Source organism: Halictus rubicundus, chromosome 4, assembly GCF_050948215.1.
Source record: "Halictus rubicundus isolate RS-2024b chromosome 4, iyHalRubi1_principal, whole genome shotgun sequence".
In the NCBI taxonomy this organism is placed as follows: Eukaryota; Metazoa; Arthropoda; class Insecta; order Hymenoptera; family Halictidae; genus Halictus; species Halictus rubicundus.
The window spans coordinates 20631323-20654408 of record NC_135152.1 but is presented as its reverse complement, the minus strand read 5'-3'; the positions used below and the strand labels follow the sequence as shown (position 1 = coordinate 20654408).

At 43.5% G+C, this 23086-nt stretch overlaps 1 protein-coding gene across 1 annotated transcript in view; it reads left to right on the top strand.

Annotated features, from left to right (window-relative positions):
* The first annotated feature begins 3737 nt into the window (after positions 1–3737).
* Positions 3738–23086, top strand: part of Rhogef3 (Rho guanine nucleotide exchange factor 3) — a 255046-nt gene continuing 235697 nt past the window's right edge. The window contains exon 1 of the mRNA XM_076787374.1: positions 3738–3855. Coding sequence (XP_076643489.1) covers positions 3810–3855 — 46 coding nt within the window. The 5' untranslated portion in view covers positions 3738–3809. The remainder of the gene's footprint in view (positions 3856–23086) is intronic.

The following is a 23086-nucleotide window of genomic DNA, read 5'->3' as shown; positions in this document are numbered from 1 at the left end:
TAGAAAGGACCACACGGTAGAGCAGTTCTTCTACTTAACACTGGAGTTAGTGGTCAAATTGAGAAGATGCATTTCGGATTTTTTAAAAATGATAAAGAATCATGAAAATTCTCTGGTAGAAGATGCACTTCACCTCGAACTCAGGTTTTTCTTTCAATAATCAATTGATCTTTGTTTTCACTTGTATCTTTTATTCGACGTCATACTATACCTTAAATTATTATCAAAAGTAGTCTCAAATTCAAGGAAGCCTCATGAAAGAAGAAATGTTTGAGCAATGTTTAGTATCGAGTGCTCCAAGGCGTCAGATTTCAGCAATCAAGGCACCGTGGTTGATGCAAAAAGGACGGGAGGTAGAACGTTGACGTCACGAGGTTTTCGGAATAAAGTAATACTGATCAATGCAAACAAGATGAGAGGTAGAACTTTGACGTCACAGGACCTTTCACTTCTCTCCTTTGAGCCGTCCGTCCTTTTTGTTGTGGAACCAGAAAAATCGACGGAGTCTTGCAAATTGAGGAAAATGCTTGGCAAATAGCTGTGTTACCCAGGCTGCATTCCTGCAGGGGTAAACATAAGAAGAAAAATACAAATAAAAAACGAAACTGCGATTGCTAAAGACTGCGATCTCAAGGCATGTGGAAGAAACCACTTTGAAAATCACAGTGTAACACACGGCTCTTCTACAATACGTTCAGACTACAATAGCGATAAGACGATTCCAGGTATTCCAGGTAATATAAACTGGCCTTAAAGTCATTTCAAGATTCTCAAAAAGTGAATAGCATTACGACAAGCACTTTGATATCATGAATCTCTGCCAAAGAATTTTCTCAAAGCGTGACGCAACAAAAATTATTGCTAAAAAATTCTCCGCTTTCTGTTCAACAATCTGCCACGGCCCGGCACGCTTTTCACGGTTCTTTAATCGTGCAAAAGAACAATTCTCTTCAGAAGCCAATCGCATTGTTCCATAGATCCTTAGTCTGTCAACCTTGTAGCCCGGAGCGGATATAAAACCGAGCAGAACAAAGAAGAATAGCATAATGCCGGATTCGAAATGTATTAATGTCTTCTAAAGCATAAAACGCTCGTATATCATCCGTGAAGCATAAAAGCTTCACGTCGCGACAAAGTGTAACGCGACTGCATCATCGGCAATAAATTAGGAAAAAATTACGTTAGAATCGACGGTGTGTAACAGGCTGCGGAGATTTTTAGTGATCGAGTCGAACGCGAGCGATTATGTTTACAAGCTGTATCTCGCGTAAATTGAAACGTTCAGATCCGTCTCGGGTCCCGCGGGATCCGGCGTGAAAATTTTCATAATTTATTAGCCGGATCTTAATTAGTTTGTACACGTGCCACGACACCACCGCGCACGATTCTATGAGCCGTCTTCCACGGTCGTAAATCAAATTTTTGAGCAACGGGACGAGCAACGTTGCATGAATTAATTCTCGCGCACATTGGAATCGCGATGTTTAACGTTATCCGGGAGATCTACCGGTAACCAAACTTGTTTCCAAGGATCCATATGAATTTTAATCCGACTGCGAATCCAAGCTACCCGTCACCGCGAGACGCGGAGCGACGGGGCTCCTATTATTACGTACGGAATTAATAATGGATGCGCCAGACTGCTAGGCAACAACGTCAGAAATTAGACGAGCTTCTTATCGTGAACGCACAGCCGCGCGCACGTCGCTTTTATTATCGCCGATCGCCTCTATGTGTATTACAATTTTTAATGTGCGAAACAGCATTGAATGAGAAATACATTTGCCTTGATTAAGCGACCCGATCCAATTAAAATACCGAGGTATCCGGATAATAATCCACGGAAACGCCGACTTATTACATTTTCCGAGAACGAGGATTGGTCGTTCGAACAACGTTCCCGTGAAAAATTAGGGAAATTAGCGTGCCAATACTTTTCTTAATAAATCGTCGAAACGAAGACGATAGAAGGAAGATAAAACGAGCACGTGGCTTAATATCGAATCGGATTCGAATGGAAGAAATTGTTTATGAGTTGCTAGGAACGGGATATAATTTTGTGTAGCTTAGAAAAGTTCGCGTGCGGTATTTGGGGAACGCGTATATTTGTCGGGGATCAAATGCATTGAACGAGCTGCATAATTTATCGGGACGCCGGTTACGGGGTCACCGGCCGATTTCGCAAACATTTTTCCCGGGCGCATTGTCTACCGAACGTCGGAATAGAGAAGCGAGGGAGAAGGGAATTGACGGACCCTTGATAGAACCGCATCGTTGCTAGCTACTGGCAACTGCAGTTGCAGTTGTAGCCTGACTGCAGACCACCGAGAAGGGAAATCCAATACCGTGGAATTGAATATCGTATCGACAGACGTCGTAGAGTGCGAAGGCACGTTCGGGAACAACTTCCTTTTGCGAGAACCACGGTTGATTTCCTCGGAATCGATAGAACTCATTCAACCGTGAGGTGCCGAACTCGTCTTCATTTAATGCTTTGCATTTTAACGTTGTTCGGGTTACGCAACGATTAATGTTCGCTGAATCTCGACGCAGGAAAACAAACGAGTTGGTGGAACTATGATATTTGCAAACAGAAACGGCGTTAAAATTAAAATTGATTTGCATTAACAGTCCAGGGGAGTCAAGCAGAATCGTAGATATGTATAGACATAACTGCTTAGGCAGAATTGAAGTTTATTATGCTCATCTATGGTTATAGCAGAGACACATGTGAAGCTAAGATGGCTCTCGTTGTCATTTTTGACGAGTCGATCCGAAGTTTATGGAGACAACGATTTGTTTCGGGCGAGACGGGTGCAAACTAAAAATGTAGGTCATCGGAGGTCCTGGTAAATTATCCGGGGTACAAACGAGCTTATGTTCCCGGACACGAACGAAGTTAGACCTTGAACTAGTAACCCACATAATTCGGCCCGACGTAACGTGGTCGTCCTTCGAATATCAATAGTACACATGCATGCAACTCCTATCCACTCACACCCTCTAAATTTTGTAAAACTCCACGTTGCACTCTCGTTTCGTAACTTTCCTTGCATGTCGTGTGACTTTTATTACTTGGCATTATTAACGCTTTCACAGGGACCGGCCTGTGAGATACCTAACTTTCAGGAATGCGAATTAACGTGCACACAATCGACGTTCCACGTGCAAACGTCATCGATCGCGCGTTACCACGCGAGGCAGGTGTTTGACAAATTCCTGCGAGTTCTAGGCCTATGCCGGAGTCACTTCTGACCCACGCTTCGCTACAGTTTTCTTTCGATACAAGACGATGGCTCGGGACCGGCTTTCGTCCTATTTCGGATGAGAAGGGGATAGCGATTTTCTTATTTCGAAAAAAGAGCTTATCCCCACCGCATACCGAGGGTTAATCAGTTCAGTTCACAGTTAAGGGATTCGTAATTGACACTCGAGAAATTCTGGGCCCAAGCTTGGGTCAACTTTTAGGTCCTCAGACCTGAAGATTGATCCTTGAACTCCAGGATCTCTGGGCTGAAAGGTTCAAAGTTTTTCAGACTTAAGGATTTGAATCTTGGAAAAAGATGCATGCCAACTTACGTAAATGGAAGCTTTCCGAAATTTTCTTTCCGAAGTGACAACAGCTTAAACATCGACAGTTTCACGGAGACTAGAGATTCGGTGTGCCAATGGTTTTCGGAGCCACTGTACAAAGAGAGCTATAACTTTGACCGTTCTGCCTCGTTCGCGTGTTTCAGATACTGCCGGGCCTCTGTTCGCTGCAGCTCTAACTGCGGCTGCTGGTTCTAGTCCATGGTAAATCATACTGCATGGTGTCAACAACGTTGCTTTGCGCGGGGAAGGACAAAGATGCAGGTAATCTCATTTGTCTTCATTTGATCGGGCGCGAAGCGGACCGGCGCGGCGGCTTGATTTATCCCCCGTTATTTATTTATTTCTTACACGAGAGCCCCCCGTGCGTCGTACACGCGTTCGCTTCGCGTGTGCAACCTTTTGTTCCCGCCTATGCTGGACGTTCTTTTTCTCTTTTCTTCTTTTTCTTTTTTTTTTCTCACGCTCCGATAAATCGAGCCCCGTAGTTATTTCTCAATCGTGCCCGAAGACCTGGTCGAGCGTGACGCATCCAGCAGGTTGAATTCCATTAACACTGGACCATCGGTTCTCGGCGCCGGATTAAATTGAGTTTATTCTGTAAGAAACGGGGCCATGTACACCAACACACGATCCTCGGTATGATTGCTTCCGGGCTCGTACGTGTGTTTCAATCCGTAACGACTTCGGCTTCTATTTAGAGCGATCGATGGGGACGGCTCTCGCGAAAAAGTTATGTTATTGGTCGCCGCCGAAACACGAGCTTATCGTATGCACATATTCTCTCGTTACCGGTAATCTAAGCGCCCCGACGTATTCCCGGTTTCACGGCCCATTAGGGGATCGAGTCACCGGGAACTTCGCGAATGGCCGAAGTTCAATCATGTCTGCGTATCCCGTGCAAGCCTCGATCGAGATTCGCGTAATATTACGGGTACCCATAAGTAATCAATTATTTCCAAAGAATTTCTTTTGCCTTTAGTTCTGCACCGATCGTTCAACAGGAAACACGTATTCTTTTACAGTTTTCGGTGAAGCAGCCTGTGTTCAAAATATTCGAAAAAGTATAATTTTCTTTTTACAACCCTGTAACAAAATGACGGCGTCCGTACCTTCCGAGGATCATATTCGTCATTGCATACTTTTTCGTTTTCACCTCGGCACCTCGAGTCATATTTTGCTTGACGAACCCTGGATTTCTATTATAATAAGAGGGGGATTATTATAATTTCTATAATATAAGAGGGGGATTGAAAATTTGCTGGAAAGGTGACAAACTGTCCTTGATAATGGCGGAGATTATATAGAAACTTGAATTTACTACAAAGTTTGTTTTAGATTTCAAAATAATTGATTACTTATGGGTCCCCCTAACAACATGCTCCCCGTCGCGTTTTCGTCGAAGACAATAAACTTCGATGCCGTCTTCTGATTAGTCGATAGAATGGAAGAGGACGATCTGCCTCTCGTTATCGATTCGAGCGGCCGTGGGCACATCGAGTTATCGGTTCCATTTATCTTCTTTCGGTTTCCATGGGTCTTCGTGTTAAACATATTACCGAGAAAGTTTCGATCTTCCTCAGATGGTGCGGCGCGGCGAAGATTTCTTCGGGAAGTTCATGCAAAACTTCGGCCGGCGAAGTTCCCGCGGAATACGAATGATATAGTTGATTAGCTTAAGCCCTTGCCCTCCGGGTTTTGAACAATCTTGCGGACACGTGTATCTCGGGCCCGACTATTTCCCGATCCGCTGCAATCTCGCTTTACACCGCAAACAAATAGAGCGTCCACGGATTAATTAAATGCTGCGCATTGAAATGTCCCGTAACAATGGAACGCCGGCCGGGGACATTTTAATTCGTCGCGACGAGCAACCCCGACGTGAATTAATTCGCTGAAAAGTTACGAATTATTTCGTCGTAATGCTTCCCCGCCACAGAGGAAGTTCAGGAGCGGTTTACAAAGCAATTAAACGCCGGCAATGAAACGAAACAGCCGAGCCGGAGACCTGCACCGAGGAAAATTAGCCTGGCAAAAATAATTAAGAAAATCTTCCGACTCGATGGTTTTATCTGCGAGGACACGATTCTACGATCGTTTTAATGAGATGACAAAACCGATTGCGAAATAGTATTAATCGTTTTACAGCACGATATCTGATCCCGAGTTGGACGATTGCGAGGGATTTAGCAACATCTGGATAGTCGTTGACTGAACCTTGATGACTTTAATCAGTCATCCTGATCTTCCGTTTATCGCGTGGGAAATGCTTGTGTCTCGGAATGAGCATTTAAATAATTGTATAACCGATTGCAATCGTTTCGCTCTTTCAATGTCACGGAATTATTTACCTCGATTCCCGCTTGATTCCTTTTCGCTTTCCGCTTCGCGTGGCATTTTTCGCCGCGGATCGATCTGTTGTCACCCGCCATTTTGTTGCTCGACGTTCCACGCATTTTTGCAGAGAGCACTCGGACGAAACGTTCCGTTCCGTTTCAAACGAGAGGATTCCCCGCCCACGACTTTTGCCGCAATCTGTCACGGTGTCCGCGATTTTCAAAGTTTCGCTCAAGGTCCGGCCGCCTAAATGGCTGCTATGAATCTCGCGTCTCGCGGTTTTAAATAGCCGCCATCTTCCCGGACAAATATCACGTTCTCCGCACGAGAGTTCGCTCGTCTGATATGAAAATTGGATTGCGCTTTTTGCGTATTTAAATCACTTCCCTGGCGTCCTCAAATGGATCACTATACAGTCTCGTTGTGGCAAAGAGCGATTAGCATGGATCTAGGATAGCCTATTTATCTGTGTTACACAAGTGTAACCGCACTTCTTTTCTTTGTTCAAGTCACTTGAAATTTTTCCTTCGTTCCGTAGGCTATCCAAATTTCTACATAATTTCTTTCACAATTATAATTTCCCGAATTAATTTCAGGGCACAGGGACTGCCACTGTTTATTTTTTGTCTCTTGACAATTTGAACGGGGAATAATGTAACAGTATTTTGCAACGCCGACGTTGCAAAATAACTTGACTCGCCAACGTGATCTGATAACTTTATACTTGAGGATTACGTAAAAGAAGATTTTCAAACTTCCTTTTGATACGACACAATAATTAGAAATCCTATTAACAGGCTTCCGCTGGATAAAGTTGCTAATACAGCGACGCCGCGCTGTTTGTAAGACGGCGTTGAATAATTTCGCGGACGGTTTTCGAGCGGGCACGTCCGACGCGGTATTTTTATTCATTTCCGGTCGCGCAGAAGTTGACATGAAAGGCGATCGTTCAAAAATTGATGAGACCACGGTTTCCTGAACGACAGATAGTAAATTCAATGTTCGCGAACGTGAGCGAGGGAAGCGGTTGATAATGGGAGCCGCGGAGACTGTCGAAAGGAATCGATGTAGACGGCAAACGACTTCCCAGTGAATTGTTGAAAAATGTTCCCGGGTGCTATCCTTTTGCGGGAGAGATCGCCATAAATTTCCCTCGAACGGTTAAACAGATCGACGCACATACGGCCGAATGACCAAATTGCGACGACAATGACTAATGAAAAATACAATCATAACGTACTCTAAGAAACGGCCTACAATATAGCGTGAGCATTTTTATTGTTAACGCAACATAGTAGTCGGTGCGCATGCGCAAACTGAGGTTATGGTTCGGACGGCGAATCTCAGTTGTTTGCGCCAGTATTGTTGACGACGTAATTGCGTTCATCCTATTTTCTCCAATTTAAATTCGCCAAGTTTCCCACATGGATATTGAAGCGTCAGGCACGTACTTTCATCTGCAATTATTGCTAACGCAAAGATAAGTTGTACATACTGTTAATATAGTATGTTCTATCATATACTATTTTTGGTGAAAAAATATTGATATGCTTACTTTAGCTAGAGTTCCAAATAGTACACCGATTTTTCTTTACTAGTTCGAAAAAATGGCTTATAACTAATATAAAAAATTAAACAACGAGTGCCCATCTTTGCCCTATCGATCAATAGATCGGATTGTTTACAGGTAGTCGCGTCGACCGCGCTGTAAAGGAAATGAAGATTACGAGAGAAGAACTGTTTGATGTGTTAAGAAGTGAACAGTTTTTCAAGGTTTCGTCATTTAAGTGTAACGGACGATTGTTCAAGTATATATTCGACAAGTTTGGCGTTAGTGAACTTTCTAAACATCGTATCATACAAATGAAACGTATAGTTAAAGTGTTTGTTTCGAAACTTTCGATGAAATGGCGTGGTTGTAAATATATGTACGGTCGTTTTAACAACAAACAACGAACACGAGGTTGTAAAATAATATTCTTATTGCATATTGTATCTCACTAAAACCTACAGAAATAATTTAGTGTTTTAATTTATTTAATTTCTTTTTTTTTTAATTAAAATACTATGGACCCTTGACCCTTTTTCATGACCCCAATTACCCCTAAGTAGCTACTTTCCCGAAGATAATTATTAAGCAGTCTTCTTATAAGCATTTCTAACCGGAATTTCAAATAAGATCTCATTTTATATTTTTGTCGTCGTAATTTGGTCATTCGGTCCTTGATCGGCTTCGACGAATCCGAGCGTGGTCGTGATAATTGTTGTCGCAACGGTCGTTTGCGAACGTGATTGCACGCACCGAGTGGCCGCCATTAAAGTATTAGCTGCATTTTCATTCACCGGTCCAGGAAACTTGGTCGCGTTGCCAGTTGTTGCACACGGGCTCGGGCCAGAGTCGGGAAACTTACCGCGCAAATTGACCGAGAGCCGCATTAAAGCTGCTGCCCTAATTGAAATCCCTGAAATCAAAATTGCCGGTGAATGCTGCTGCTTTTGACGATCCCCGGCCGCAATGGCGCTGCCCGTGTATTACATTGCGCGATCGAGTTCGCCGAAACCACCGGAGAGACTTTAATTATGGCAGGCGGTTACTCGATAAAGTGGCTTTTTGTCTTCGCACGGAGGATTCAAAAACCGTGTCAGAAATCCTTTTCATTTTCTGCTTCGACGACGCCTTCAACGGAGCCCTAATTTTCGTAAGATTTACCAGGAAAATTACAGACGCAATTTCCGACTGTCGAGGCCCATTAACACGCTGAGATTATTATACCAGGACTCTGAATAATTCTGCTGCGACGAGAAGCAGTTTGGAAATCTACTTTTGCACAGTTGTTATTGAAAACAGAAATCATCCTGTATCGCGACCTGTTTATCAATAAACTCTCCGGAACGTAATCGAAATGTTTCTTTCGGGTTTTTTTTTTGAAGAAATTTTCTTCTGCTCCTGCTATAAATTCTACGGCTCAACGATTAATTGAATTACCCCAGATTCGTGAAAACAGCGAACGAAAGAGACAAGTTGACACGGATTTGGAAGAGGATTTCAATTTTAGATCCCGAAATAATTTGTCTGTTAAGCTTTAATTACCAACGTCAATTCTTGAGCTGCGCGAATGTTTACCGGGAATTTGCACGTCCCTTCGATGAAAATTGACGAAAGCTCGTCAGACGACGATCCCTTTTCGCCGCGAAGGATCCTCTCTTTATTAATTGTTTGTTAAGGTTCGAACGGTTAGCAGACACTTTGTTTGGCAGAGGGAGCAATAGGTTATAACAATATCCCACAGCTGTGCTTCGGTCTATGTTGTATTTACTTTCCGCGATATACACAGCGCCCCATTTAACTCTGCTAACATTTTGAGCGCATGTTAAAACTATAAATCGCGCGATTAAGGTGTTTATTTTGCTACTGCAATTCGTTCTGCCGTAGACCTTCACACAAAATTCACAAACTCGCCAAGTTTGTTTCCGGGATCTTGCGATACGTAGTTGAATACATCTCTGTGTCAAATTTATCATGATTAAACCGTGAATATTTATGCAATTTCCCGTTATCATAACTTATTTTCTGAAAGCTGAGAGGAGCACCCTTTGACTGATTCGAAGGTCCATTATAGAGAGACTGAAATGTCAAAATGACGGGTTCTAATATTTTTAATTTACAATTATTAAGATCCTGAAGGAGATACATCCATGAGGAATTATTCAACAAATTTATTTCTTTGGGTATATGATATTAAAAAACGAATGGCTAAAAATTTGAGAAGCACATTCTTGTCATTTTTATAAAGTAACGTAAAATAGTCCGTAAACCTAGTGCTAATTTCTCGTATGATGTACAGTAACCACTTCCTGAAGTATTTAATTACGGAACTCCTGAAGTATGTAATTACGGATAATGAAGTAATTAAGCATGGTGGAGGCGAGAAAAGTCACTCTTTAATTAATTAGTGGGCGAATATATGGGATAATAAGTAGTGTGTAAGTTACTAAATGGTCCGTTTTTCTGGATTATGGGCAGAGTGGGGTGCGGCGCATGCGTACGAGCGAGGGGCGTTCCTAACGGGTCGTTAAAGGGCGCGTGCTTATCGAGCGGCTGCTGTGAAAACGTCCAATAGCGTTTAATCAAGAGGAATATCGCGTTCGATAGTCTTGACTTGAGAAAAAGTAGGATTTATGTAACGATAAATGCACACAGATTTCTTCCACCGGCTGGAAATTCGCGGATTATTGATAGGCGTTCCAGAAATTGACGCCATCGTACACGGAAACTCAATATATCTTTTGTCCAGTGACCTGGCAGTCCGGCTTGTATACCTCTCAAAGATATTCGAGATTAGCTCGAACTTGGTCCTCGAAGAATAAAACGCTGTTCCTCAAACTGCTCGAGAGATTTCGCGATTTTACGGAGGATCCTTGGATCCTTCAGACCTTTCACAGTCGTCTGCGTATCTTGCCTGGAGCCATTATGTAAAAAGAACTGGTCTCCGATAGACTATAGTCAAATAATTTCTTACGTAAAATGAAACAAGAAGCCACTCTCAGAATTGAAATTCGTGGACGTGTGATTATTTTTTAAAATCTAATTCGTGTATCCATTTTCATTATAAAATTCTCTAAACCTTCTTTCAGGGCTCTATTTTACATCGTGCTTCTTTCTTTCTTCTACAGAAAAAAAGTTTCTAGAAAACATTTCTGTTCTTGATCTCGTCAAAGACAAATCCTTCAAGTTGTTAATATTTTGCACAGTTTAAATAAATAAGAAATACCTTCTTTCAGGGCTCTATTTTACATCGTGCTTCTCTCTTTCTTCTACAGAAAAAAAGTTTCTAGAAAACATTTCTGTTCTTGATCTCTTCAAAGACAGATCCTTCAAGTTGTTAATATTTTGCACAGTTTAAATAAATAAGAAATAAATCGACTGAAGAAGAATTTGTTAGAAACGGACAGGTCTTGTACAACTTACGTGCACAAGATCTAGACAAACTGAAAAAGAGTAATGATAATTACGAATATATTTATAAAGCTTGTCATATGCAACCATGTGCAACCATTGAGCCTTGACATCAAAGTAGACCGCATGAAGTTGATTTTATTTCAAAGTGAAAACATGCTTTAAAGTAATGTAGGTGACTTTGAGAAAAGAACGTCACAATTCTACAATGAACTTACATTTTCAACTGGTATTTACCGCGTGCATGTGTGTATGCCTCTTATGTGGTTATCCATCCATCCTTGCCCCGCTTCCACCGTCTCGAAGAGAGATTTCCACGAGATTTACTGTTTCCGGAATTTATTTGAATGCCCCTCGCACCCGTCCTTATCCCCATTTCCTGGTGTCCTTCGAAGAATGTCCCTTTATCGTTTCACTTCGAAAAATCTTTCGCGTTGAGATACCCGGTCGGACTTCGCTCGCCAGAATACGGTCTATGAATCGTCGCGAGCATGTGGCCGTGGCATATACACGTCGCTATACCTACACACGTGCGCCTCGGGAAACAGTGTTTCGCATTCTTCCGCGCGCAATTCTGCGACACAACATTTCGTGCGTCATCGCGACAAAAAATTACGCGATTCATATATTTCCGGTTCCGCACACGGTTTCGAAGCAGCGGGATTAAAAGTTAAATTATTTTGCTATTTTTGCTAGCTGAAAGTTACAGACACTGCCATTTTGGAAAGTGGGTAATTGAAAATTAGCTTTCGGCAGCCGGTTGACATTCTGCGAGAAATAGAAATTGGTTAAATTGTGTTGGAAGTTTTTCCATCGGCCGGAAGGGACGCCACGAATTTGTTGGAAAAAGTCTCGAAACGGAAATTGTACCTTGAGACGAAACAGATTTATTTGCATGAGCGTTCTATTGTTCCGCTGGCACGATACAAGTATCCATTTCAGAACGAGAGATCGGCCCACTCGAGGATATTTCAATTTGAGAATCCTCTCTCATTAAGGTCACCTTTTCGAGCATAGATTTAATTAATCCTTGTCGGTCGCTCGTCGGGGCCTCAATGAAAAATTCAATTTCAGCCGGAACGACCCTTTTCGAACGGGCTCTCGGACTATGATTCCTGACGTAAATTGAAAATGTAAGTTGCCTACAAAACAGTGAATCCCACGGAACGCGTCTTGTCGTTTATCTTCCGGTTATTTTCGACGGGGTACAATTGTTTAACCCTTTGCACTCGGCGCTATTTTCAATCTAAAACCAAATTTTCCTTCCGTCTTGCAATATTTTCATGTTATTCGCACGAAACCGATCCGATTTCTACATATAATATTTAAATGTTTAGTAATCTATTAAATACAAATTTTGTAATGTAACAAATATTTTGTAATATTTTTTGTAATTTCTTTGAAATAATGCCAGAATAATTTCTAGTGGTGCTTCAGAGTCACCATTCGAGTGCAAAGGGTTAAGTTATCTGCTTAGTTAACTGTGAAATTTTAAAAATCCCTCACGGGGCGCGGAATTGAAATCAAGCAATGACGAATATATACGTCGAACGCGGGCCAAATGCTGCAATTATTGACAAAGAAAGGAAAGCAAAATGAGAAAGAATTACATATTTATTCGATAAGAAATTCAGAATTCATTAACGTTAACCGCACCGCAATAGAATTTTCGATGACGTGTATACACGTCGAACGCGCTTAACTGGTTAAGGTCCGCCATTTCGCGTTGACCTCCTTCGTGCACGGGGAGGCGCACCCGAAGATTCTTTTCTTCGGTTTTTTCCATTTCCAAGATCACCCATTATCGCTGGAAACCCGCTGGCGTAAGCGTTACTTCCTTTATTGTCTGGTCACAGATTGAGTAGCACTACTGGCATCGAGTAGAGTCATCTGTCCGTGATCAGACCGGGCCGTGTCGGGTATGGGTGATTTGTCCCGATTCTTGTTCTTTTTAACGCCGCACTTATCGTTCGTTTTATCGTTCGGATATCGAACGCCAAATTACTTTTCGTTATGGCCGGTCGTCGCTTTTTTTTTTTCAAACAATTCATCGCTCCTTTGAAACGGCGAACTCTTTGCTAATCGCTGCGCTCCATTACAATTCGCGTGCAAGTATCACGTTGTTGTACATGTTTAACGGTAACAGTAACGAATAAAACAACACGAGAATTGAACGAGATTTTGTCAACAAATTAGAAATTTGCATTCCAAAATCGGAGATATGCGACAACCTAATAAATATTCCGGTAAAAATTGTATTCTTTCTTCGAATTGTTAGCCAAGCACCTGTGTATTAAGGATGAATAAAGTTGCTAAGCAAAGAGGTTAGAATAAATATTGGAATGATGCGATGACGGAACAGTGGTAGATAATGAGTCCGCTGACGCCTCGTTATGCCAGATTTGCGAAGTTCCTTAGGAAGTTCGATTAATAAGATTTATTTGAAATTGGAATTTTGCCGCAACGAATACCTGAAGCATAATGACGGGATTTATGCCCGAAGTTTCGTGTTTTCAACAAGTTTCGTTAAACCTGTTAAATACCTTATGTAGATCATTATTTCCGTAGTTTGCTCGGGATGTTCCAAGTTTCGACGCATCGACGTCGAAGTCCGGACTATCTCTTAATACATGTTTCAGGATGGTCGTCGAGTACTTAAAACGATCATCGGGAACCCCGGCTTTCCCTGTCGGGCGATACATAGATGGATCTTCTCGATAATCGATTAATCGACGACACACTCAGGGGAATTCGTTGTCACAGTTAAGTCGGTATAATTCAGTTCCGTTTTGAGTTGTCGGGCCAGAAAACCTGAAATATCGTATAAACGACGTATGATGTGTCAGTGCGGTCGTGGGGCGCACAAAAAAATAAATCGAAAGGAATTTGAAAATTTTTACGGCACTTTTACTAATTTTTTCACCAAGCAACCCGTCTCGACGAGTTCGCATAGGTATTTTCATTTTTCTCGACTCGTTAGAATAAACTCATTTCAGTCAATTATAAACCTACCACCGCCGGTCAAAATGACCGTTCCATATTTTTTATTTTTTACAAACACTGCAATTGTAAAGATGCTTTCGTGGGAAATGATTAAATAGATATATTTAGGAGAGCATGTGTTATGTTACGAACCGCACAAAATCCAGATAAATTCAATCTCGTCATTTTTCTAAGACAACATGTATTAGTTACTTTTAAGGCTCGGTAGGTTTAGTGTTAATTATAATCGCGAGTGAAATCTATGTCTTTCGAGAAAATGAAGGTGCGTTCGGTATTTCCAAAGCATCTCAGAAAAAGTTTCGTTCGCCGGATAATGATCCTCTCGGAGCTAAACAACTTTTGGTTCGAGTATCTATGACAAAGGCGACGATACAAACAGCTGTGGACTGCCTAAGAGAATCTGAATAACTTTTCGAGATAGAAAAAAGATAATTAAGACACGATTAGTTTGACTAGTTTGACGCCAAGAGAAAATTTTGCGGAAAAATCCTTTTGCAGATTTGCTGTGGCCCTTCTCAAAGTGATTTCGACGAGTTCGTTTGTTCATGGCAATGCAGAAATTTTAGAAAAATGAAAATTAATTGTACACACCTTCGAGGCCGCTTTCAAATTCAAAAAGGGACAATCCCTCGCGTGAAAACGACATGATAAAGTTTTCGTGTGTGACTGAACGACGAGCAGACACGCTGAGCGCTCTCTGTTCAATTGCACGCGTGTTCGCCGATTTTGCAGGCTTCATCCGCGAATGCATTGTGCACTTTCGACTTGGATTCTCAGAAGTAGTCACCTGGTTTGCACAATGACTGTCGGGGGCATCCTGAACGGAAGAAACCTTTATCTTCAATTCAGCGAGAAAATGACGAGCTCGCGTGGAAATAGAATGTAAGTTCCTTCCTTTCGAGTCAACCTCTCGCTTTCAAAGGAGTTTCAGCACTTGGGAGACGCTTAAGACGAATACCGAGGATTTCGGGTTATCCGGAAATCCTCGGTAGCTCGTCGGATGGAAGAGTAACTATCCGCTTCCGAAAGAAAAATCAGTTTTCGCGGCGTCCGTTTAAATCCGAAATTTTCTGCCCGGGGATAATTGGTTCGAGTGTTTTGCATCGATTTTCTCTAACGAACGCAAATATCCTGCGGAGGTCGGCGCGGGTTCCCGGGCCGTTCGTTAGCGGGGAACGCCGACTGTCGGCCCATTCTTGGCTTTTGAAGGAACCACGGCCGAACGAAGCCCGCGGAGAAACGAATAAAAGCCGGCATAATGCGAAAGTGGAAGAGGGGTCCTCCCGTCTTTCACCGGTTTTTTCCTCCCCTCTGCTAAAGTCTTTCCAGAAAATCGCGCATTCTATCGCCCACGGGACCTTTCGCTTTTTTTCGGATAAGAATGTCTTCCTTTCGGGTCTCGTTTGCGCCAGGAAAAAGAAAAGGAAAGTTCCCCCACTCTCTCTCTCTCTCTCTCTCTCTCTCTCTCTCTCTCTCTCTCTCTCTCTCTCTCTCTCTCTCTCTGGGTACCCTCCGCCCGAGCCCATTGTTGCGAAAGTTGACGACTGCTCTTTAAGAAAAGGATCGCTGGACGCTTGAAAGTTTTTTAACACTATTTTTACCGCGACCGGTCAAATGACCGTTTTGAAAATTTCTATTAAAATTTCCTATATACACCGTAATTGAATCGCCTTTAAACTTCACGGCTTTTCCTAAAGTATGCGTATAATACATTTTTCAATATTCACTTCTTTTTTTATTGTTTATTTTCTGAGAAAAATTTGTAGTCTGTCTTACCTACCGCGACCGGTCATTCGACCGGCAGAACGATTTATATCTTTTTGTAATAGTATTCTTTCAAAGACTCAACTCCGAAACTATAAAGTCGTTACAAACGAAAGGTAATGCAGTTGTGGCATGATTTTAGCCGAAAAGTGCTTTCCAGGGACTGCTTTACGGCACTTCAAAGTGTTTAGAGTTCTAGCTCGCCTATCGGCCTCGCGGTGTTTATTTGCCTGATTGGTATCCGAGGCGGTCCAGAACCTCGGATTTTCTTACACCGTCTTATCTACTATGACTGTAAAATAAATCAAATCATAGCCGAAGGGGATGCCTAGACGTCTTCTCACGAATTCAAATCGGTAAAGTCTCGTGACCTGAACAGAGAGCATCAAAACGTGAAAGTTACAAGGAGCACATTCGGCAGTCTTTTACTATTTTGTATTTTTATTCTATTATTATTCTACTTTTATTTTATATTGTATTACGTGTTACAGGTGTCATTTTCAAAAAAAGTGAACAAACCAACAATACTTCGTAGCAAGTTTCACATTTTATCTTTTGTTCATTTTTTTATCCATCTTGATTCAGATTTTTATATTTTAGTTTTTATTTTATCCCTTGAATATTCATTCCCAAAATGCCAAGACGTTCGAAGAGTGTACATTTATTATTAGAGAAAATAAATAATATTGATGAAGTGTGTTCCGAAGATGATCAGGAAATTTTTCATATTGAAAATGACAATGCGGAAAAGTATGATCTATTTGAGACCGACTCGAACACCGATGAGGACGAAGAGAATGTTTCGAACGTGCGTAGAGGACGAAAGAGAAGGAGATTTTTAGTTAGTTCCGATAGTGAGAACGAGGAAAAGAAGGGTCTAATCCTGGAAGAGCACCTATTCAGAATATTTTTGGGGGAACATCAGGCCCAACAGGGTATAGTAAACGAAATATTATGCGGTGAAAACGAATAAAATGCACATTATATACTCCTAAATAAAAGAAACTATATTTTTATATTTTCAAATTGGCTGTTATCTTCATTCTATATTAAAAAATATAAGTTGTGCTAAAGACCGGTCGCGGTAGGAATAGGTATACGTGAAGTATCGGTAGGATTAGTGTTAATATGGAGAGCGTAACAAAGCGGAACAAGAACGTTGTACATTATCAAGAGATCGCTTAGCGGTCGCGCCAATCCGCGGATGTTCCGTCGCGGAAAATCTTGCGAGCAACCAGAAATAATTCGATGACGACACAAATCATCGGGCGCCGCTTATCTCGCGCAATGGGACGCGGCGAGTCCCTCGTAAAATCGAGGAGATTCGAAGCTGCGCTGTAACGAGGACGTGGACGAAAGATCAACACCAAAACGCGATCGATATGGGGGCCGTAAAATCGTTGAGAAAGCAATCGCGGGATAAGCTGCCGTCGTAAAACCGCTCTAAGTTGTCCTCTTGGTCCTACGCTGTTTTATTAAACAACGAAAACTGTGGCTCTACAAAATAATCGGACAACACAGAGTCAAATATTAGGTCGTCCCACAAGTCCGTGCCGTGGATATGTTTACATCATTCACCACTGAAAAGTATTTTAATGAAAAGCCGCAGAAATTGTATAGTGACGGTACGATGTCTTTGCCAAAAAGGTCAGAAGAGGTTGTGGAATGAAAGGGTGATTACATATTTTATTTGTAGAATTTGAATGGTACAAGAGTAAACTGCACGAACTCATGGGATGACCTAATAGAAGTTTGTGTCGCTTCAACTGCAACGTTCATGCGTGCGGAGACGATTTTGTCTGTTTCAATGCGCAACGCTAAACCTATCGAATTTTACCTCGGAGCACCTGTTCCTTTCTTTTCTCACAAAGGAAAATACAAAAGTCATCGGAGGATTCCTTGAAAATGATCAGAAGTAGCGAACAACTATGTTGGGACATTGTCTAGAATGAACCTTAACCTCTTGAACCGAGAAAATCATATAAAGGGTGACAAAGCTACTAAGTCTCTAGGACACACACACACACACACACATGTCCTAGCGCACAACTTAGCAGTGAGACAACTGTTTCTACATTTTCCTGAAGAAAAAGATCTTTCAGAAGACGACAATGGGACCATAAATAAAGCTAAGCTCGGCGAGGGAAGTGATTGAAACGACAAGCAGCGACGTTTGGAACAATCATGCATTAGGGTACGTCCGGAACAAACCAAACCGAACCTCCCGTCCACCGAACCAGGAAAGCCGTATGGAGGGTGACAGAGTTTGGCCTGGCTTTCCCATATTTTTCTAAAGAATATCAACAAAACGTTTGCAGTATGTCAATGGGACTGAAAACGAAGCTGGTCGAGAGAAAGGATTAAAAGGACAGACAGCGAGGTTGGAACAATCCTGCATTGGGGTAGGTCCAGAACAAAACCGAACCGAACCTCGTGTCCACTGACCCGAGAAAGTCGTATGAAGGGTGTCAGAGGGCCACCATAAGGGACCCGACGCACGCGACACTAAATCTCAAGCCAGGCTCTATCCTGGCGCGCAGAGTCCAAATTAGTAATCGGGCAAACTTCTTCCCACGTTTTCCCGAAGAAGAACAACAGGACGGAAGAGGGAAAGGATTATCGAGCAACGGCGTTCGAATAATCCTGCGTTAGGGTTCTTGTCCAGAGTCAAACCCACGTCCACCGAACCGAGAAAGTCAGGCGAAGGGTCTCGACGCACGCGACACTAAATCTGAAACAATCCTACCCCGCACAGAATGCGCCTAAGCAGTCTAAGCGGCCAGTTCTTCGAAGGTTTTTAGGAAGAACAGTCTCCTTGGGAGGTCATCGCCGGAAACCGAAGACGAAGCGGAGGTGTCGCAATCATGAAACTCATATTACATGGGACGAATCCGTCGAAAGGACAGGACCCAGACAGTATGCTATACTAAATCTCGAATCCGGGGAGTAGAAACTCCGACAGTGAGAGGGAGAGAGAGAGATAGAGAGAGAGAGAGAGAGAGGGGGGGGGTAGGGTAGTTAGCGTAAGTTCTCGGTGCTGTGCCATGCAAAGGGAGAAGAAAAATAATCCGTTGCAGGAGCCCTCGGGAGCGAAAACAAGAGGCGAGATAGAGGTGAGAGAAAGGGTTAAAGTAGCAAGGCAACGATGTTAGAACTACCCAGCAGACGTCGACGGTCTGTGTGTGCTCCGGCCGCGGAGGCTGCGCGGAAAAATCGATAGGCAACGGGAACCGACGGCGTCGTCGTCGGCGGCGGTAACGTTGGTGGCGGCGGCGTCGGCGGCGTCGGCGGCGGCGTCGGTGCTGCTGCTGGTGGTGGTGGTGGTGGTGATATCGGTGGTGGTAGCGAGTAGCGCGATAGAGTCCGATGGTGCAGTCAACGCTGGGACCGGCAGCCCAAAAGACACACGCGGATCTCGCACGTTCTCCACGTCCCTCCCCCCTTTTCTCGAGCACAGCCCCCTTGTATCAGCAACCATTCACCACACTCGCACGGCCCTGAGAGAGAGAGAGAGAGTGAGTGAGAGAGAGAGAGAGAGAGAGAGCGAGAGAAAAAGAGAAAGAGAGATCGAAAGAGGATTGTGTGCAACGTGTCGCGTCCCGGAGCCGGAGTTTCTCTCCTCGCGGAGCACGACTACTCGGGCCGGCTCGGGCCGAGAGAAGAGAGGTTGCTGGTTCATCGTCCGGTGCGTCCTTCGGCGCTGGTTTTACGTGCAGTGGGTGTGCGGTGATGGAATTGATGGAATCGCGACGCTCGTGACGCGAACCTAACACGTTGTGCGACAAGGACCGACGTCGAACGCAGCATGACCACCACACAAGAGTCTCGCTCTCGCAACCTGCACGCACCGGGAGCCGCTGCGTAACCGTCGCGTGTGAGCCCCACCGAGAGATGCAATGTTGTGACGCGTGACACCGCCGGGCCCGACCCACCGGGTTCCCAACGGTCTTCGGAGACGATTTTCCTTTTCTGTTTTGCCACCGGGTTTCTCGCGACCGCACCAGTTCTTTTGTACCAGCCATGGATGAGAAATGTTTCGTGTGAACGGTAAATGTCAGCCTGGGCAACCGCGCACACGCACACACACACACACACAAAGTGGACCCGTACGTGACACGCCGCCGTTACCGGACGTGTTCTCCCGAGGAAAAACGGCCGGGATTTTCGAGGTTTCGTCGGTTCACGAGTCCTCCTTCCTGCTCTCGCTCCCTGAAATGTATCGCGCTACGCGCCTTTTCGAGGACAACGACCCCGCCGCGCACCTTGCTTCCTTCCGGGTCGCACTTTTGTCGCCGGATTAACCTTTTCACGGCCTCCTCTCGCCCGGCGAACGGTCGTTTTTTCCGTTTTTCTTTTTACGGCCTTTCCGCCCCGAGAAGTCGGGACCGAGTGCTCCGTTCGCGGTTCCGTTGCTCTTTCTTCTCAGCGAGATCGAAATTTACGTCGATCCGGAATTACGCTGGCTGGCCCCCGACGCTTTCAATTATGTTATGACGTTTACAACGGGACCGCTGCGCGATACTTTCGACGAAACCGCACGGTATACCGTGCTCGGGGGCTGTTAGTACCATTAGAACCGGGTCGAATGCGGTTTTTGCGGTGCTTCAATTTCGGTGGCCGCGTTCCTACCGCGTTATTTATAGTTGGCAATTTATCGAAGCATCGTTTTGCCCCTCCCCGGACTAAATCTCTCGTTAAGCGTATGCAATGATACGTGCTCGCCCCCCCCACCCCCTCGCGTTAACGTTGATTTAGGGCGCCGTTCTTTCTGATCCGAGTCGCGCTCGGAGTCACTGTTTGCTCGACTATTTAAACGGGATTTATCGCGAAGGAACGAATAGTAATCTGTCAATGTGTTCGGCTGTTTGCGCAGTCGACTGCGGGGCTTCGGGTTTCGAAAATATTCTGACGTCCAGTTTGTCCGGTTGACTCGAATGCTCGAGAGACTCGGAGATACGCGTTGTTGTTCCGGTTGTGCTTCTTTTGTTATTTAATTGTTGTGTTCTCGTGCTGTAGCTATCAACAATACATCGGTACCTCGTTGAAGGTGGACGGATTGTTACCTGCAGGGTGAGGCACCTTAAAGGGTTCGGTCTAGTCTGCTTTAGGCTAACTTCGGGGGCTCTTCGTTGTGAAACAACGGGTCTGTTCATCATCGGATTTTATCGAACATTTTCGGTTATGTTTAAAATATTTTCACGAAATTGAAATAGTCATTGAGCTTGTTATAAACGGACGAGCCTATCCTCGAAGAGGGTAACCAGCAGTCCCAAACACAATTTCAGCAGATTCAATTATTTAAAAACGAGTTTAGTACATTGTTTCGATTTGTTTCAGTTTTTTCATGAACGCATAAAATCCCCAAGTAGCAGGGATGAGGATAGAATTATATTTTACAAGAATAATTCCAGGCAAGAAAATGAATTTTTCGGCCGATCCGTCGACGATTAACTATTTCGTAATTAGTAAACGGGGCTTTCAATTTCACCACGCCTTTTCCGTGTTCTTCGTCTCTCAGTGGTCGTTGTAACCATAGAGGAGGATTATTAATCAGTGTTGCGGCTCGCGACAACGCATTCCTACATGCATAACAGAGGAATACTCTCTTCCATGTTCTCCCCTTCTTCCGCCATTCTTTTACTTCGTGTCACTTCTCTGCCTCGAGAGCAATCCTCTACTCTCGTCAAGCCTACTCCAATGTGTCCCTGTTCACGGGCCAGCGTAAGAATGAATGGTTAAAGACATTACGACGCGTAACTTCCGTTGCGATTGTTATTCTCTCCTTGGCCGTCCTCGTCCGCCAGCCTCGGGCTATCCGAAACACGATTCATCTGCGCGGCTTTCGTCGTCTTTCGCTCTACACGCGATTCCAGCCCCTTGAAACTTGTCATCGATGATTCCAGCCCCTTCAAGCTGTTCTCTTTCCGCGACTCTTTTAACACTCACTCGTCGCTGCGCTTTCCCGTTCCCTACAAGTGGGCAGCTCTCGAAAATTTTCTGAAGCGTTTTCGAGGAACAGACACGGAATTTCTTCCCCTAACAATTTCAAACTGATACGGGTCTTTCTATAATTTTCTGTCCCATGTCATTTATGTCATGGAACCGCTCAGTCTACAATTTATTTGCTAGATTATGCGAGTTTGTGTATCCATAGTGTCGCTCCCTGAAATTTTCTGAAGCGTTCTCAAAGAGCAGGAACAAAATTTCTTCCCTTAACTAGATTAAACTAATACGGGTCTTTCTAAATTTTTCTGTCTCATGTCATTTATGTCATGGAACCGCTCAGTCTACAATTTATTTGCTAGATTATGCGAGTTTGTGTATCCGTAGTGTCGCTCCCTGAAATTTTCTGAAGCGTTTTCAAAGAGCAGGAACAAAATTTCTCCCCTTAACTAGTTTAAACTAATACGGGTCTTTCTAAATTTTTCTGTTTCATATTTTGTCATTTTTGTCATGGAACCGCTCAGTCTACAATTTATTTGCTAGATTATGCGAGTTTGTGTATCCATAGTGTCGCTCCCTGAAATTTTCTGAAGCGTTTCCCAAGAACAGAAACATTTCTTCGCTTAACTAGTTTAAACTAATACGGGTCTTCCTAAATTCTTCTGCCTCATATTTCGCCATTTTTTTCACGGAACCGCTTAGTCTACAATTTATTTTCTAGATTATGCGAGTTTGTGTATTCATAGTGTCGCTTCGCCTTCCCGTTCCTTACGAGTAGGCAGCTCCCTGAAATTTTCTGAAGCGTTTTCAAAGAACAGAAACAAAATTTCTTCCCATAATAATTTCAAACTAATACGGATCTCCCTAAATTTCTCTGCATTATATTTCGTCATTTTTGTCATGGAACCGCACAGTCTACAATTTATTTGCTAAATTATGCGAGTTTGTGAATCCATAGTGTCGCTCCCTGAAATTTTCTGAAGCGTTTTCAAAGAACAGAAACAAAATTTCTCCCCATAACAATTTCAAACTGATACGGGTGTCCCTAAATTTTTCTGCCACATATTTTGTCATTTCTGTCACGGAACCGCACAGTCCACAATTTGCGCTCTAGATTATGCGAGTTTGTGTATGCATAGTGTCCAGCAGCCTTCGGAACTCCATAATGTAAAGACTTTAATGAAGTACAGAGATTCGAACTCTGTTCAATTTTTTCTATCAATGTCTCCGATAGCGGATTTGCATAAACCTTCGCAGTGTATTCGCTGGAGCTGATAAATTATTCCGAAGACACCACACGGACACGTTTATCCTTGTATAATTGCATCGTTAAATTATTCGCTTTGAGTCGCGAAAAGTCGACATTCGGCAACCGGAGACACACGAGGCAATTACTTTGATCGCGTAATTGACTCGGTAGACGACGGTAATTAGCAGGCGGGACTTAATTTGCTTCTTGCTAGTGATTTGCTCGTTGGTGGTATCCAAACG